This window comes from Echinops telfairi, unplaced genomic scaffold (assembly GCF_000313985.2).
Source record: "Echinops telfairi isolate 266 unplaced genomic scaffold, ASM31398v2 ScPeMD7_7458;HRSCAF=8496, whole genome shotgun sequence".
NCBI classification, from domain to species: domain Eukaryota; kingdom Metazoa; phylum Chordata; class Mammalia; order Afrosoricida; family Tenrecidae; genus Echinops; species Echinops telfairi.
In genome coordinates this window covers 12,761,649-12,781,534 of record NW_022111358.1, presented here as the reverse complement: position 1 = coordinate 12,781,534, position 19,886 = coordinate 12,761,649, and the positions used below count along the sequence as shown (strand labels likewise).

The window sequence follows — 19,886 nt, the reverse complement described above, 5'->3', positions numbered from 1 at the left end:
CCATTCTCCCTTTACCCTCCCTGTTTTGCCACTCACACCACTGGTCCTATAGGGCTCATCCGTCCTGGATTCCCTGTATTTTCAGTTGACTATAGGATTTTTAATAAATGCTTTTTTCAATTTGATTGGCATGACCCCTTCTGTAATTATTCAATGATATTTCATATTATTTAAAATACAGTATTCTAGAGATTTGGTCCAATGCTTGCCTAAAATCAAGGTCAGAGTATATTTACCTTAAATCATTGACTTGTGGTTATATGTTTTAAAATTCAGAAAACATGGTATTTGTTGTAACATGGAATCAGTCTTATTTTTGGCAACTTCCAAGCTAGTTTTGGGTTTAATCTTCTTAAATGTAAGCCCTTAGAGGAGAAAAACACATATTTGAATAGAATGCTTATTTGTATAAAGCTTTGAACTGAGCCCTCTGTCAAAGGAGTAGAGAAAAGAAAGTGTTAAAATAATCAAAGATTAGGAGATTGTTTTCATTTGAAATTAAAGTTATTCTTTATATTGTAGTAAAGCAAAGGATTTATCAAGTTGACCTTTTGCCAGTTCTGTAGACTATTTATTCTAAAAATAAAGACCCATCTCCCCATTACAAGAGAATTTGATATAATAAAGTTAATCTAAGTATAAAATTAATTTTCCTAAAACCTAAGCTTTAAAGACATTTGAAGTAAAAGCAGTATATATATATATTTTTCTCTTAAATGTCCTACTTAAGGAATACACAAATGACTTGTGTAGTATAATTATCTTTGAATATCTATTTTCTAATACCATTTATGTACATGCACACATAGCAGTAAACAATGAAATCAATTCCTTGCCCCTCATGGAGCTTACGTTTTTATTGACGGTGAGGAAAGACAGATAATAAAGTAAAACAAAAATTTTAGAAGTACTTGCCACTTAAAACTCCCAAATGACTATACTTTGTGTAATTTAACCTCATCAATTTTCCTTCAAAATAACATTAATTAATATTAATGAAGTAACAGATATATACACACATATATTTGTGTGTAAACACTCACATACAAGGGGGCTCACTTTAGGTTCCTGCGAACAGAGAATCACTCATGTCTCCTTGGGTAATAGGAGGTTGTAAAGGATCATGGAAGGTAGGAATCTCAGAATACTGCCTGCTCTGATTATAATATAACACTGATCCTTATCTAGAGAAACTGTCTAGAAACAGTTATCAAAATGTAAATTTTTAGAAAACTCCAGTGGACAAACATCTTGACTTTTTTTTTTATCAAATAAATTGTAATGAAAAAGAGGATGAGAGAAGACAAAGAGAACCTACAGATTAAGAGATTTATCTCTGAGCTCCATCCACCAGTTATTTGAGTGGGCCTAAAAAGTAGTAAGAAAAGATTTGTTTTCATTCTATTTTCCTGTGAACCTTTTGAAAAGCCTTCTTATTTTAGACTTTGATTTGAATAAATGGAAGAAAAAAATTTAAAAATGAATTTTAAATATCTTTGAATACTGACTTAAGTATTTGATGATAATTTTTAAAAATCATTTTATTGGGGGCTCATACAACTCTTATCTTCCCCGTAACCCTTCTGTAAGGGGATGTCCAGTGGGCTTTGGGTCTCCACTCCGCACTCCCCTTTATTCACAATGATATGATTTTTTGTTCTTTGATGCCTGATACCTGATCCCTTCGACACCTTGTGATCTCACAGGCTGTGTGCTTCTTTCATGTGGGGTTTGTTGCTTCTGAGCTAGATGACTGACTGCTTGTTTACCTTCGAGCAATGATAACAATTTTTGTTGTGGTTTTAATTTATTTTTTAGTACAAATTGTATTATGGTTATGCTTTAAAAATTAGTATAGTTGTATGAGCCCCCAATAAAATGATTTAAAAAGGGAAAAAAATAGTATAGTTGTAGTGATGCATAATGACTACTTAACTCTAAAATTTAAGATAAGCTGTTACAGAAATTCTCCAAAATGGCAGAGTAAGAATTTGTTATAACCTAAATATTCACAAAATCAATCGTTGTTATGAAATTTAAACCTGCCAAATTTGATCTGAGAAAATTCAATTGCTAGAAATAACATCTACAAAAACATAGAAAAATCTTGACATAGATAAAAAATGGATTAAATCTTTATTAAAAATTTAAATGAAAAAAATTGATCCTCTTGGAAATTATGTAAATCTTAACATGTTTATTTGGTGCTATAAGCAGGTAATCAAGTAATTAAAAGGTGTCATAAAAATAAATAGAAGAGAGGGAACCGATTACAAGGAACTATATGTGACCTCCTCCCTGGGGGACAGACAACCGAAAAGTGGGTGAAGGGAGACGTCGGACAGGGCAAGATATGACAAAATAACAATTATAAACTATCAAGGGCTCGTGAGGGAGGGGGGAGCGGGGAGGGAGGGGAAAATGAGGACCTAATGTCGGTTTAAGTGGAGAGAAAATGTTTTGAGAATGATGTACAAATGCGCTTTACACAATTGATGTGTATGGATTGCGATAACAGTTGTATGAGCCCCTAATAAAATGTTTTTAAAAAACAAACAAACAAACAAGCAAATAAATAAAAAAGAAAAGAAAAAGATGTGTTAGTCTGGGTAGACGAGCGAAACAAATTCATTGATACGCATATGTATATATATATGTGTGTGTGTGTGTGTATATATATATCAAGAGAGAATTTTATATCAAGAAGTAATTAAGCATCAATAAAACACCCCAGCCCAGGGCAGATCAAGTTCATAAGTTCAATATTAGCCCATATGTCCAATATTAGCCCATAAATTCCTCTTCAGATGTACACAGCACATGGAGTCATGCCAAATACAGGAAGATCATAGACCAGTAGTGGAAAGTCCTGTGGATCCAATGACAGTGGACTCATATCCAGGGCTTTGGTTGTCATCAGTGTGGCACCATGTGGCTTGTCAACAGGAATGTGTAGCAGAGATAGAGCGTGTCCCTACTCCAGGGAGGAAGAAGGGAAGTCCCAGATTCCACAAGGATGGCTCACCAAGTTGTGACTTGATTGAAAGACTAGACTCCGCCCCTTCATTATTTTATCAAGTTGACATGAAATTGTGTAACCACCACAGATGTCATAGGGTTTACTCAGGAAAAAAAAATGTTTGATGGAAAAGTCATGTACTCAATGCTGAAGCTCATTCTGATTAGTTAACAAAGTGTGGTCATGCTCTGACAACTGCCCTTTTTGTAGAGAACAGCATGTCTCACATTGGGGCTGGTCTTTAGTGTGGTCCCTGGCGTGAGAAGTGTGCAGTAGAGCCTCAATGTACTTGTAATGGAATGAAGTACAGGCTCAGGAAGCATAGTGATTTGCCCATGACTACACATACAGCTGGTAAATTATTAGAGCCAGATGTCAAATGCAAATCTTTCTGACTCCAAACATCATAGTATGAAATAGTATTCACCCAGACCTCATTAATGAATGTATACCATGCCCAAAAGACAGTGGAAGGAGAAGGAACAGAGCAGGAACTGAAAACTGATAAAACCATTTTAAAGTCTACTCCTATATAACTCTGTCCCCGTTTAAAAAACATTTTAATTGTATGGCCAGAGGAAGTATGTAGGGTTTTTTTTCTTTCAAAAAGAAGTGTAATTTCCTTCTCTTCCTTTTCTCTTACTAGGTTGATGTCACTGTTTGATAGGAGACTAATTAGATCATTACCACAAGCATCAGTTTTATACTTGTTATAACAGCGGGCCAAATTGCAATTTGAATATTCATGGTTACCAAATATTTAATAAAACTTTTCAGAAGTTTTATTATTTTCTCCTTTTCAATAGAAAATTATTTAGTGGGTTTTATAAGTAAGCATCTTACAGCAAGTTGTAGTAGTAGTAGTTAAACATCTGTTAAGTGATTTTTTCTGAACTAAGTCAAGTTTTACTTACTGTCATTGAGTGGCTCATAGTGATCCGATAGAGCAGAGTAGAAGTGCCCCTGTGGGTTTCTGAGACTGCAGCCTGTGTTCTACAGGGTCACTATGAGTAGGAATCAACTCGTTGGCAGTGAGTTTTTCTTTTTATTTCAAACTATTCTTGCTATCCAATGCATGCCATGGATCAAGCTAGTGTGTTAGTAATAAGCTGGGAGCTTAAGAGTTAAACCTGGTTAATTTTAAGTTGACCATTGATTTGAAAATAGCATATTTGGAAGGAAAAATATTCCATTATCTACCTACTGTATCTTGTTCACACATTCATCTTTTGTGGGTACTTAGGTTGTTGCCATCTTTTGACTATGAAAAATGATACAATAACATCGGTATACAAGTTCCACTTTTAAGAGTTTTGTGTATGTATTTAGGAATGAGTGACATTGCTGGGTCAATATGGGGCGTCTGTGTTTAACTTTTGAAGAACTGCCAAACATTTTATAATCCTTCAATAGTGTACCAAAAACTAAAACCCACTAGCATTGTCAATTTTGACTTGTAGTGACCCTGTATAGGGTATCCAAAACTAAATCTTCATGGGAAGTTATTCCACACTTGTTTTCTGGTGGTGTAGTGAGTTATGTGTTGGGTTTACAAGGTCAACAGTTTGAAACCACTAGCCATTTTATAGGGGGAAGATGAGCTTTCTACTCTGAAGAGTTGCAATCTCAGAAACCCACAGATTCTTTTCTGCTTTATCCTACAGGGTTGCTATGAATCAGAATCAATTCATTGGCAGTGAGTTTAGTAATTATCCTCACGAGGGTAAAATAGTATTTCATTGTAGTCTCAATTGGCATATCCCATATGACTAAATGGAACATCTTCTAATGTACTTTAGCCATTTGTTATATTTTAATTGGAGAAATATGCAGTCAAGTTCTCTGCCCATTAAAAAAATTGGTAATATTCTGTATGCTATTAGTATATAGCCTTTTGAATCAGGTTTATTTCATTTAGTGTATATATTTGTGTCATTCTCTTAGTGTATGTATCATTCTTATTTATTGCTGAGTAGTATATTGAATATACCATGAACTGCTATTGGGTACATCTGGCAGTTCATGGTATATTGGTATGTACCCTAGAGCAGTTCATGGTATATTCAGCATGCTATTCAACAATAAAAAAGAATGATACACTAGGAGAATGAATCACAAATGCATATACTAAATGAAATAAACCTGATTCAAAAGGCTATATACTAATATACAGACTATTAAGTTGCTAAAAGTTGGGATCAACTTGATGACAGTGAGTTTTGGTTGCCCCTTCGAAGCAAGGAGGATAAACATTAGCTTATATACTTTGGATATGTTACCAAGAGGAACTAGTTACTCCTGAAGGGTATCGTGCTTGCTAGAGAATTAGTGAAAAAGATGACAACCCCTCAATGAGATAGGCATAAACACAACAGTTGTGAGGATGGTGTAGGACTGAGCACTGCTTCACTGTGTTGTATTTAACATGTTTTCGTGTGCTCATTTGCCATTTATATAACCTCCTTTGGTGAAGTGTCTGTGCTAATCTTTTGTTCATATTAAGATGGAGTTATTTGAGTTCTGGGTACAAGTCCTTTTACAGATGTTTATCATATTTTTGACAAGTCTTTTCATTATTTTAACAGTATCTTTTGAAGAGCAGAAGTTCTTAATTTTGATGAAGTTCACTTTATTAAACAAGAACAGTTTACTGGATCCTGCTTTTGGTACCATATTTAAGAAACCTTTGCCGTACTCAAGGACTGTTGATATTTTTCTCCTCTACTTTTATCCCAGTAGAACTTTCATAGATAAAGGCTTTACATTTAGCCCTTGATCTAATTTTGAGTTCAGTTTTGTATATGGTGTAAGATAGTTCAAACCCATTTCTTTTTTCTTATCTTTTGAATTAATTTAATATAATTGTGTGATTTTATTTTCTCTTCAGTATTGATTTTTTTATCCTTTAAAGATTTTTAGGTGGTTGATATAGGACTTGAAGCATACATTTGAAATTAATCAGCCTTTTGTCAAATATAATATTTGAATATTATATGGCACAATACTATACCATTTCATGTGAGTTTATAATACAATGCTTTCAATTCCTTGTGTCTTCTGTGCTGCTGTTGCCTTGTGTTTTTCCTTATATGCTATACATGCACAATACATTAATGCTATTATTGCATGAGATAGCTTTCTTGTAGAGCAATAAAAAAGAAATAACTTTATTTATTTTCACTTATGCCATTTTTAGCATTCGTTGCTTTCTGTCAGTACACATATCTTTATGGTAACACATTTCTATTTCTCAATACAGGTTTGCTGGTAATGGTTTCTGCTTGTTTTCCTGGAAAAGTCCATTTCTCATTCCTTTTGGAAAAATTAATTTCTGGCTATAGTTTTTTTTGTTGTTGTTAAATATATAGGAATACATTTTTTAAGTAATTTGAAACTTTTCTCCATTCAGTAGTTTAAGCATTATTCCATAGGTCTTCTGGCTTATGTAGTTTCTGATGACAAATCAGTTGTTTTTTTTCTATGTACAGTTTTATTAGCACTGCATATACATGTCGTACAATTCACTACTTCAATCATGTAATTAGCACTACCGTCAATTCTAAAACATTTTCTTCTTCCTTTTACTTATTGTTATTCATGTATTTATTTGTTTCTAATTGTGACAAAATTATATACAACAAAATATCCCCCAATTCCACTTCCACATGTATAATTCAGTGCCTTTGACTATACTCTTCATGTTCTACAACCATTATTGATATCCTTTTCCAAATTATTTCCCCACCATTAGCATAAACTCAATGCCTCCTGCACCCATGGTAACCATTGGTCAAGTATGGTTTCTTTTCTTTTTAAGTAGTTTTCTTGATATAGTATTCACATATCATACACTTCCATGGTGACAAATCAGTTTTAATCTTTTTTTTCTTTCAGTCTAATGTGATTTTTTTCCCTTTGGCTGCCTTCAGAATTTTGAGTAGTTTGAATATAATTTGTCTTAGTCAGTGTTTGGGGAATAAGCTGGCATTTACCCTGCCTCCTGTTCTTTTGAGCTTCTTGGATATGCGATTTTACATCTTTTACTAATTTTTGAAAATTCTCAGCCTTTATCTCCAGATATTTATTCTGCCTACTTTCTTCCTCTTTAAGGATCTCAATTATGTTAAATCACTTAATGTTTTCCTACCAGTCTTGGGTTTTATTTTCTGGTTTTGTTTGTTTATTTTTTACTCCTCTGTGTTTCATATTGGGTAATCTCTTATTCAACCTGACTCTGTAGGATTTGCTATTGACCCATTCCAAAGCATTCTTCATCTTTGTTACAGGTTTTTCCGTTGTCTCTTGACAGTGTTTATTTTTGGTTTTTGAGGGTTCTTTTTCCTCATTTTGTGTGGCATGTAATTTGTGATGGAAAGACAAGTTTTTGTATAGGATAGTAGAGATTTTGCTAAATAGTATGTGTAGGTATGTCATTTATGTTTTTTTAATAATCATTTTAATAAGGGCTCATGCAACTCATCACAATCTGTACATATATCATTTGTGTCCAGCACATTAGCACATATGTTGACTTCATCATTCTCACATCTGCTTTCCACTTGAGCCCTTGGTGTCAGCTCCTCATTTTTCCCCCTCCCTCCACGCTCCCCTCTCCCGCAGTATGTCATTTATTTAACATGTGGGATTGAGCCATTGTAGTCCATAGTTGAGCTGTATTTGTGCCTTATCGTTGCTATGGTTACCCTCAGTGTGCGACAGGCCGCAAATTCCAGCCTGCTCTACCATCAACTGTTGGTGTTGCTGTGCCTCCTAGAAGGTCTATCTCCATGCGCTTTCCTCTTCCCCAGCAGTAAACTGCTGTTATTTATTCTCAGTGCTTGCTAGCACAATGGGGCCAGGAGGAGGGCATACTAAGGAGGAGAATCTGTTATCCTATTTCTTCAGTTTTAGGCTTTCTTTGTGCTGTGTAAGAGTAAGACTTTCCCAACAGTCTAATGTCTTTAAGGGTCTATGACTTTATCTTTTCCTTCACATCCTCCCACTCCACGAGCTAGAGGGTATTTTCATTACCTTCCTACAGCAAGAGAAAAACCAAAATCAGTTTTTCCACAAAGTATATTTTGTATGCTCTGTGCAAGATGGTATTATCTGAAGCCATCTTTCTTTGCTAGTTTTGCTAGATTGAGCTTTCAGTGCACTAAAGATACATAGTTGTTGGTTATCACCTGTCAGTGTTATTAAATATCGTTTAAAATATTATTTAGTGAATATCTATTTTCAGTTTTCATACTCACCATGTAATTTTTATTTCTCGAAATATTTTTTAACCCCAAGTTTTATGATAGTAAATCTCTGCCAGACACTCAATAAAGAATTGTCAATTGGTTGAATGTGGGTGTGATTTCTGATGCTGTACCTTTCCTGTGCTTATCTATTGTTCTTTCATTACTGTCATTCTTACTCACTTCTGAGAGTGTAATAAAATACCTTTGGAATCTTTAGTATTATTGGGCATTCAATTTGCGAATGTCTTTACTTTCAATCAAATTTATGCATGTAAGTTTTAAAAGGTTGAAGAAAATTCTGTTAGTGCACTAAATCCTAAACCCAATATGGGGGCTATTGAAGAAAACCTTTATCTTATCCCCTTGGACCAGATAAAGACTCTAGAGAGAGAAAAATAAATACTTCTTTTTATGAGATAGTGCTTCATCTATTGATATACACGGGTGCAAAAAGTGAAAAAGAATAATAAAGTTAGCATAATTTCACCAAAGTTTACTAGGACGTTGTCTACAGATGTGCACGATTTGTTAAATGCCTCAACAGTTGTGATTCTAAGGCTTCCTTTACCACTCTCCCTAGGTGATTTACTGTTCTTTTGGTGGAACAGCCAAAGGGCTACACTTCAATAACTTAATAGTTGGACTTGTCCTCCTTACACGTGGCCGAGATGAAGAAAAAGCAAAATGTGAGTACTTTGGTATCTCAAACGGATAACAGAGCTGTATACAAAATCATTAACTGTAAAGTTCTGAGAACCAGTGAGGGATTTGAATAGTATTTCTCCAAAGAAGATATAAAGTGACTAATAAGTGCTTGAAAAATGCGCAACATAATTAGTCATGGAATTGGATGATGGATACTACTTTACACCAACTCGGATAACTAAAATAAGAAAAACTAAATAAGAAAAGATAATAATAAGAGTTGGCAAGGATATGGAGAAATTTGAATTAACTATTTCTACTAGGGGATATTTCATCTATGATAAGGTTGATTTCTTCTGTTTCTCTTTTTCCTAGACATTTTTAGTCTTTTTTCGAGTGAATCTGGGAGCTATGTTGTTCGGGAAGAAATGGAGAGAATGCTGCATGTGGTGGATGGTAAAGTTCCAGATACACTCAGGAAGTGTTTCTCAGAGGTATATTTTCAATTTACATAACATTTATTTTTCTTTGGACAGAGCAGGAAGTCTTAGTTTTCTAATGAGTGTAGCTATAATGAATAGATGTTTATGTGCAGTCTATTTTTGGCATTTTTCTCTTTAGTATTTGCAGCAACTATTTATGTGCTGTGCTCAGGGGTCCAATGATTCTCACTGCTGCTTTATTTGTGAGTCTGAAATTTTTCAGTTCAATTGTGAAGACAACATAGTTTCAAAATCTCAACCAAAACACATACAGCTGCTTCTAGCAGAGTATTCCTAAAGAACTGTCATGTCAGTTGCCCAGATATTAACTTTCTACCTTAGTCCTACATCTCCTAAGCGCCTTCAAGTTCTAGCCTCAAAACACCTTAATACTCTGGGGCTCAAGAGGTTTGGGGGACTTGAAGACTATAATTAATGCTTTTGTTCAGCTATGTTAACTAATTTTCTCTGAGTTGGTCTAACAATACTACATCTTTAAAAAATTAAATCATATAAAAATATATATATTTCCTGACTACAGACTATTTGTAGTCATTTCTTATGTTATGTAACAGATTGCTATAAATCCTGAACTAAATGGCTCAAAGCAGTTATTATCTTACAGTTGCCATGGGTCAGCAGTTGTCAGGGTATAACTGAAATCTCAACTCATCATTGTCAAAAAATTAATTTGACAGTGATATGTAAAAGTATTGTAAGCTCATGCAGATTTAATTAACACATGCTAATTTAGACAAATTGGGGGGTGGTGAGGAAGAAGCAGTGAAAAATTAGATTTATTAAATATTGAAAGAAATGTAGTACATTGATTTCAAAACCTACCTTACCAAGTAAAGTGTGGCTGACTAGTGGACAATCTACTTTAATGGATTGATCAAATAAGTTTTTTTACCATATAGAATTTATACAATTGAGAATTCTGAAGTGCATTTGTGCTTGAAAACATTATTATTTCTAAGTGTATGCCATCTAAGGTTACTTATATAACCTAGATAACAAAGGTCACTGTCAACTAATTGCAAATTTTAAATTGTCTAGATTCTAAGGAAAATTCCTTAAGAATTGATCAAACTTGTGTTTTCTCTATTTGCTTTTAGGGTGAAAAGGTTAACTATGAAAAGTTTAGAAATTGGCTTCTTTTAAACAAAGATGCTTTTACCTTCTCTCGTTGGCTGTTATCTGGAGGTGTATATGTTACTCTCACTGATGATAGTGATACCCCTACTTTCTACCAAACTCTAGCTGGAGTCACACACTGTAAGTAAATGACATGTTGTTTTTTTCTATTTACCTTTTAATCCAGTTTCCTAGTAATTGGGAATATGCATGTAAGTGATTTTTATTTTCCCCTTCCAAAGTATAGTGAAATACTTTAGCATGGACCATATTTTAAAAAGCAGACTAGTTACCATTGAGTTGTTTTTAACTCTTGGTGACCCCTTCCATGTCACAGTATAATTACGCTCCTTAAGGTTTTCAATGGCTGATTATTTTAGAAATAGATCAACAGGCCTTTCTTCTCAGGTGCTTCTGGGTGAGTTGAAATGTCCAGCCTTTCAGTTAGTAGCTGAGCACCTTAAGCATTAGCACCATCCAGGGATTCCATGGAATCCATGGTGCTGGTGTTGTGTGCCAGTTCCAGCTCATAGGAACCCTTTATGATGGGATAGATTGCCTTTTAATATTTCTCAGGCTATAATCTTTATGGAAGCATCATTTTCCTGCAGAGTGACTGATAGGTTTGAATCACTGACCTTCTGTTAGCAGCAAAGCAATAAATCATTGATCCAAGAGGGCTCCTTATCTAATACAGAGCCTTCTACTAATTGCCTTTAATCAAGCTTCATAGGACTGTTGTAACAATTTACCTCAAATTTGGTGGTCAGAAGGAACAGAATTTTATTCTCTCATCATTCTTGAATCTAAAATATGACATCAAAGTATCAAAAGGCCCAGCTCCATCTGAATGCTCTAGGGAAGAAGTCTTCCTTGCTGTTTTCTAGCATCTGGTGGTCTTCACTTGTGGCAGCATAAATTCAGTTTGGGCCTTTATCTTCCCTGCCCTGCCCTTTACTCACTGTGTGTCTCTTTGTCCTCTTCTTGTAATGATAGCAGCCATTAGAGTCTTCTCTAGATCTCAAGATCTTTAACTAAATACTGTATTTGCAAAGACCATATTTTCAAATAAGACCACATTCTGAGATTCCAGATGTACTTCATGAGCCTCAGTGTTAACGTGTACAGTTCATCGTACATATGGTTATGAAAAACTGCCTGTACTCTTACTTTTGCTTATAACCTTCCTACTACTGGAACAAGCTTCCTTTTGATTTTGCCTATTAAATCTTTCTTATCCCTACAGGGTTAAACTTGTCCCTCCTCCATCCCCAAACTTATCTTGCTTTCCCATTAAAAATCACCTCTCATAACACCTTATTTGTACTTCTTGAATGAGCTCATCACTTTAGTTTTTATATTTATTTGTACAACCGATGATCTTTCCAAAATCATAATATCCTTTCAAAGAGTCTCTTTTTATGCCAGAGCTTAAATAATTACTTGCAGATTTCAGGTATCACATGTTATTTATATTTATTGCTCTGTATGACTATAACTTGGCTATGAATTACAATTAATTATCTCTCCCACCCCTCCCACCATCCTCATTTTTTTCCATTGTTACTAGAAGTTCTGACTGATATATTCTGGCAGCAGAGTTGATTCTTACACTTTTCAGTGCCCTTGTCATTATTTTATATAAGATAACTTCTCCTTTTGTTCCTTTACATACGAAATAGAGGGAACCAGGTTTTACTCCCTGTAAGCTCTTCCTACCTTACCTTAACTCAGTGTTTAAATGGACAGTGATAGAGATTCTGTCAAGCTGTTGCTTTCATTTGTGTTTGCATGGTGAATTATTTCTTTGCTAATATCAGCTACTTTCCTTGAATGACTTGTTATTAAATTAATTCTGATATAGTCTATAGTTGAAAATGCTTCTTCAGGACATCAGGTGCTGGGCCATCAGCATCCTGTCACTCAGGAGCCAGACCTGTGTTACAGGGGGTGAGGGTGGCCAAGGGCCCCAAGCGGGACTTGCTGGGACTGGGGGTAGGTGGTAACCTGCGGACAGACTTGGAGAGAACTTTTATTTTCATTTGGATGCACCCTTTGGCCCTCAGTCTCAATAAAAGGGACCAGAGTAAAAAAAAAAAAGCTTCTTATTGCTTATTTTTGAAAGAACTATATTAAAATTTACAGATTTGTCCTGGATTCCATGTGTCAAGAACGCTAATCTGTACCAGTGTACATGCTCTGGCCTAGCTAGATTTGTAAGGTTGAATGGGGGTCATAATATTGGGGAGGAGGAAGCATTAAAGAACTAGAGGATTATTGTATGTTTCATCGGTGCTATACTGCACCCTGGCTGGCTCTTCTCTTCCTTGTGTCCTTTCTGTGAGGGGATGTCCAACTGTCTACAGATAGGCTTTGGGTCTCCACTCCAGCCCCCCTCGTTTGCATTGAATATGATTGTTTTTGTTCTTTTAATACCTGATCCTGTCGACACCTCATGATCACACAGACTAGCGTGCTTCTTCTGTGTGGGGTTTGTTGCTTCCCTGCCAGATGGGTACTTGTTTAATTTCAAGTCTTTAAGACCCCAGACGCTATGGAATCCAGGACAGAGAAACTTCTCAGGAACAATAATGGGAGTACCAAAAAACAAAACAAATAAACAAACAAAAACCCAATATTGAGAGTAGCGATACCCTGAGGGTAGGAGGAAGGTGGGGAGAGAAAGGGAGAACCGATTGCCATGATGGACATATAACACCCCGACCCCCAAGGGGGATGAACAACATGGTGTAAAATATGAAAATAATAATATTTTATAACTTATCAAGGGTTCATGAGACGGGGAGGGAAGGAAAAAGAGAAGCTGATTCCAAGGGCTCAAGTAGAAAGAAAATGTTTTGAAAATGATGATGACAACATAATGTATAAATGTGTTTGATACAATTGATGCATGGATTGTTATAAGAGCTATAAGAGCCCCCAATAAAATGATTTATAAAACAAAAAATTACAGATATAAATTTAATCCACCCAATAGATTTCAGAGTGTTAAAAATGTATATTCTAACACCTTGTTTCATCATATCGAAAACCAAATTTATCTTTCCCTGTTTTGAGCCCCTTGCATATGATGGGGAGAAAGGTAAATATTTTTATCTCCAGTGTTTTCTATCTTGAGGTTTCCAGTTTGAGGTCACCTTTGACTTTTCTTTTATCGGTCTTTATCTAGATCCTGTCCGTCTTAAGCCAGCATGTGTCTGGCATCTTAGTTTCTTTCCTGAAGTGAGTGTTGCAATAGTTTCTGTGTGTTTTATGCCTCATATCTATATGTACCAAATTACTTCACCTCTCTGCTCAGAAACCTCGGAGAGTTTTCATTGTCTATAGAAAGAAGTCTTTGCAGAGATGTGTTGTTTTAGGATTATAGAATCTATTTAATCTGTACCAAGGAAAAAGTCATTATGTTAGAATAAGGTTTAACAATTTCATAGTACAGTGTATGAATATTTTTATAAAGATATACCGTGTTTTAAGGGGGGGAAATAAATTATAATTTTTATACATTTAAAGAACTGCTAAAGATTTCAAGGTTAGTTTTTACACTTTTTGGCTGTTTCAAATGTTTTGGTTAATTAAATTGTTCGGTATAAGAGTATAAGTTATAGCACATGGAGCATCAGCTTACTTAAAATACTAAAGAATTACCCATTTGGACTAATTATTTTATCTGCTCCAGGAATGCAGTCAGTGATTTCCTTGGTGGCCAGAAATAAGTCAGTAATGTGTTATAGAAGCCCGAAGAAATCCTACTACAGTATTTATATTTTCTCAATTATTTGTAACATTTTTATTGCTAGCATCTTAGTTGAACTTGTTATTTCATTGTTTCATTTCGTTGTCATTTCATTGTAAGAGAGATACTCAGAAATAAAAGAGTAATCAGCTCTAAGACCCCGATGGTATGGTCACTAGCGTTTGTCAGCATTTGATGTGAAGAGGATATTAAGAGTGCAGGTCACCAGCTCTGTCTGCATAGATTTATTTGGTAGGCCTTAGGTCTTTTAAACACAAAACTCAAATTTAAACTCACTGTCATTGAGTTAATTTTGACTCATAACGACCCTGTTGGACAGAGTCTGTCACTGTTTTTAGGAGTATAGGCGTCCTGGGTAATTCTAGTAGACATGGGCCAGAGCTGCATTTTGAGGAATTCAGAGTCAGACTTACTGTTCATGGGGCTGTGGGCAATTTAATCTTCCTGAACTTTTTTCTTCTTCTGTAAACCAGGGGCAATGACAAAACTTACTGTAAAGGATTACTGTTATATGGATTAAGTGAGAATAACGTTTTTCAAAGGACTCACCCCTTTGTCTAAGATAGAGTTTGTACTTTCCAATGATTATACATCCTCTGGTGTCCAGAGAATAATTGTTGCTAGATGAAGAACTTCTTGAATAGAAGACTGTGCCTCAGTACAAAACGTAACTTTGCCCAGATGTGTGGGAAAACAGTTTTCGTACCAGTCGATTGACTTTTATTTTACAGGGTATAGAACTGAAACAACCAGCAGAGTTACTGGAACCGAATTGCTACTGGCTTAGGCAAGCAGCTACTTTATTTGTAGATGAACCTCACCATGAAAGAACAATCACGTCGTCAGAATATCTGCTGTGTGTTCATAGAAATCCTGGCAAAGGCAGGTTTACATTCTGGTGGCTATGATTTATCTGTTATGTACACGTACTCACTTAACTTCTGCCTAAACAATTGATATGTTTTGCAGGCTTCTCCCCTCAAAGAATATTTGGTACATTAAACTTTTAAGATAACGTGTCAGGAATGTGGAAGCTTGCTGTGATAAAAATAGGGAGTGTTATTAACTGATTTAGAAATAGACAGAAAATATTTATTGTTTGAAAGCATCAGTGATTCCACTTAAATTTGTGTAATGAGCCAGGACAAAAAAGGATTACAATTTTTCACTTGTAAATAACATTTATGTTAGAGTGCAGATGCCTTTTAATTACTTTTTCACACACAATTATAAAGTAAAATTTGAAGTCACAGTAAGTTGAATGCACTGCCGTATTTAATCAAATTTTGTTCTGTTTTATGTAAATCACAAATGAAGGCTAGGGGGCCATTTGTATTCTATACAGAAGTAGAATAATTAACTTTCTTTGATTTATACAAGAATTTATATTTTGTCATGGTGAGTATATCTTCCAGAACTGCAGATCCAAGCCATTTTTTAAATTTACCTTTTATATAAATTGAAGAAATTGAATTAGAATTTTTAGCCCAGAGTTCAAGTTTTTGTACTTTAGTAGCTATTAACCAATTTTTTATCAAGACTGTTAAATGTTTTTAATATACTGATTTGCTAATAAATACCTAAATTTTTATTTCCACAAATTTTATTAGATATAAACAGTTCTTAATGATACAGAGAGAGGAAGAAAGAATATGCTTATGATAATGTACTTTGGTTCAGTATTCATAGACGAAATATAGAGATCACAAACATATTTGAAATAAGTTGGGACAGGTGTTTATTACTTGTGTTTGTCAGAGAGAGAAAGCGGTAAAGAAAGCTGTCTGAGAGGCAATTCCACTTCCAAAGACCAAATTTAACACTTTAAAATTTTTTTTCCCAGAAGACCCTCTCCCAGTCTGTTTTAGCCATAGATAATTTGTACTAAATTGTGTTATAATTTGGAGCAACAGACTGAGCTCAGAATGTAGTTAGGTTTAAGCAACTTTTCACAGATTTAAATCAGTGTGCCCCTTCTCCGTTACTGCACATGAATAGTTTTAGCCATGCACAGCCCAAAAGCTCTCTGCTCCAGTCTGAAGGCTTCTTTGAAATGTGTACATTGTAACTTTACTGTCCAATAGTTCTAGAGGGAACAGTCATCTTTAACATCCTTTTCATAAAATCACTAGAAAGTTGTTTGTTCCTGTTTTCTCTTTTACCCATGATATAAATTATTCTCTCAGGTATCCTTTCCCTTTTTTTGAAAAGGAGTATAGCACATAGCCTTCTCCCTCCCCGCTCTTCTGTAGAATTGCTACCTTTCTTGCTTCCAGACATTTGTATATACTACTTTGCCTCTTTTTTAAAGTTCTTTCTCATCAACAAACTCAGATGCTCTCCATGTTCCTCTTTATATAAATAGACAGCAGGATCTAACCTCATGTGTATTCCCAGAAAAACATGTGACCATCTCTTCATTATATCTTTACCCTGGATTAAAATCACCAGTTTTCATTTCTACTAGACTCTAAATTGTCTTGTTCATACCATATATACTTGAGTATAAGCTGAGTTTTTTTTGTAATCCTTTTATTGGGGCCTCGTACAACTTTTATCACAATCCATACATCCATCCATTGTATCAAGCACATTTGTACATTTGTTGCCATCATCATTCTCAAAACATTTTCTTTCTCCTTTTGCCCTTGGTATCAGCTCCTCATTTTCCCCTCCCTCTCCATATCCCCTCCCTCCCAAACCTTGATAATTTATAAGTAATTATTATTTTGTCATGTATTACACTGTCCAAGGTCTCCCTTCACCCACTTTTCTGTTGTCCATCCCCCAGGGAGGAGGTTCTATGTAGATCCTTGTGATAGATTCCCCCTTTCTACCTCACCTTCCCTCCACCCTCCAGTATCGCCACTCTCCCCACTGGCCCTGAAGGGATCATCTGTCCTGGATTCCCTGTGTTTCCAGTTCCTATATGCACCAGTGTACATCCTCTCGTCTAGCCAGATTTGTAAGGTAAAATTGGGATCATGATAGTGGGAGGAAGGAAGCTTTTAAGAACTAGAGGAAAGTTGTATGTTTCATCTTTGCTACACTGCACCCTGACTGGCTTGTCTCCTCCCCTCAACCCTTCCATAAAGGGATGTCCAATTGCCTACAGATAGGCTTTGGGTCCCTACTCCACACTTCCTCTCATTCACAAAGATGTGATTTTTGTTCTTTGATGCCTGATCCCTGATCCCATCGACACCTCGTGATCACACAGGCTGGTGTGCTTCCTGTGGGCTTTGTTGCTTCTCAGCTAGATGGCCGCTTGTTTATCTTCAAGCTTTTAAGACCTCAGACGCTATATTTTTTGATAGCCAGGAACCATCTGCTTTCTTCACCACATTTGCTTATGCACCTGCTTTGTCTTCAGCAATCATGTTGGGAAGGTGAGCATCATAGAATGCCAGTTTAATAGAACAAAGTGTTCTTACGTTGAGGGAGTACTTGAGTGAAGGCCCAATGTCCATCCTGCTACCTTAATACTAAACCTATAAATATATGCACATAGATCTATTTATCCATCATCATATATCAGTATATTTACATATGTACATGCCTGTATTTAGACCTCTATATATGCCCTTTGGCTCCTAATTCTTTCCTCTATTTCCTTTTACTTTCCTCTTGTCCCACTATCATGTTTAGCCTTCATTTGGGTTTCAGTAATTCCTCTCGGTAACATTGCCCTTGATCAAGCTCTATATCCTCCTCGCCACAGATTTTGGGTCACTTGTTGTTCCCATGTCCCTGGGCTTAACACCCACTTCTTTTCCCTGCTTTCCCCTCTCCCATGTTACCACATAACAGTCAGTCCCATTGTTTATCCCACCTATCTTATCTGGATAGACCTGCAGAGATAATAATATGCACAAAAAACAAGACAGCAAAACAAAGCAACAAAAGAAAACAACAACAAAAAACCAATGACAAAAAAAGAAAAGCCTGTAAATAGTTCAGAGTCTGTTTATTGACCTTTAGGAGTGTTTTCCAATCCAGTCTGATGGGGTGCCACGCCCTGGCCCTAAAGTCTATATTTGGGACTTCCTTGCTCTGCTCCATTTGCTGTTCTGTTGCACGTCCTTGGTGTTTTGCCTCGGTGTGGGGGGGTGGTGGTCAGCTTGGGTGCAGTATTCATACTGTGTCTCCAGTGTTGTTCCCTGTAGGACAATGGGTATGTGAGGGATTTTGTGTCTGTAGTGGGGCCAGCCATATGGTCCTCTCTGTGCTTTGGCTGCTCTGGGCAGGGATATTGTCCTCAAGGCTTGGTGGGCCTTGATGTGCTCCACTCCCTCTTTCTCCCTCTTCATTTGCTCCTGTGTGCTCTGATCAGACATGTCCCTCTCCCTGAGCTGTAGCTTCAATGCTGTCCTCTGAAGTAAATTGTCCTCGGGGTAGGGTCAGCTGTCCATGTAGTTGGGATTTGGGCCAGCCCCTCAGACCTCTCTACTGGTTCCCTGCTTCATGCCAGTATGTTTACGCTGAGTTTTTCATCACATTTTTATTGCAGTTTTTGTGGTAAAATTAGGTGCCTCAGCTGATATTTGTGTCGGCGCATACTCAAGTATATACGGTAATTGCATCTCTAGTTAAAATTTTAGCCCAACATCAGGCAGATAGTATATTTACTGAATTTTAACAATATTGTGATTTTTTTTTACTGTAATGAGTATACTTTTAAAACAACAACAAAACCTTTGCCCTGTGAAAGATTTCAGTTTACTGCATATAGATTAAGCCCTTATAAGGAAACAGCCCGAAAAGTTTTTCTAAAATCAGATAACTTAGAGATGGTAAAACCAGGATCTTTGTATTCTAAACACTTGCTTATTTTTATTTTGGGATTTAGAGACAGGCTTCTGATACAAGGTGATTTTGTTCATTAACTTTTCATTTTGTTTATAATTAATTACAGGTGATAGGGTTAATCATGTAGTTGTGGTTGTGGTGAGCCATCTTCTTCAGACACACTTAAGTCTTGCAGATTCACTTTTCCTAATATGTTTTTCTCCTTAGGAAACATAACAAATAATGTTTACTCATCTTCTCTTCTATCAATAATTAATTTCTTTTGATGCAGGTAAGATTGTGAAATGACTGCCATTTACCAACAGTAAAGTAGGATTTCTCACTGCCACTGAGTCGATTCCAACCTACAGCAAACCTGTAGGACAGTAGAACTGCCCCTGCGGGTTTCCAAAGCTTCATCTTTCTCCACCCAACAGCTGGTGGTTTCAATGTTGTTATCAGCTGAACCCACTACGTCAAGTTTGAAGATCTTATGAAAGAACTGTTATTGAGAAATATTTTCCTTAAAGTTTGATTATATTCTTTTAGAGAATTCAGCTATATTTTTTTGAAAGAAAGATGTGTGCTTCTGTACCTATTTCTTGTAAATATGGGCTGAGGGAAGGCTTCAAAAAGCTAGTGGACATTTTAATTAAAAGGTAGTAGAATGTTTCCACAAATTTTTTGAGGCTCCCTTGTATGGTTTTGAATAAATTAAGGAAAGGTTTTCATAGTTTTCAGAAGAAGCACACCAGCCTGTGTGATCATGAGGTGCCAAAGGGATCAGTTATCAG

General features: G+C 35.9%; 1 protein-coding gene across 2 annotated transcripts in view; it reads left to right on the top strand.

The window, feature by feature from the left end:
• Positions 1 to 19,886, top strand: part of USP32 (ubiquitin specific peptidase 32) — a 207,356-nt gene that overhangs the window by 86,874 nt on the left and 100,596 nt on the right. For both annotated transcript variants that reach the window (XM_004706988.3, XM_045299563.1), the window contains exons 3-5: positions 8,846 to 8,951; positions 9,286 to 9,404; positions 10,511 to 10,670. In XM_004706988.3, the coding sequence (XP_004707045.1) occupies positions 8,846 to 8,951; positions 9,286 to 9,404; positions 10,511 to 10,670 (385 nt within the window). The remainder of the gene's footprint in view (positions 1 to 8,845; positions 8,952 to 9,285; positions 9,405 to 10,510; positions 10,671 to 19,886) is intronic.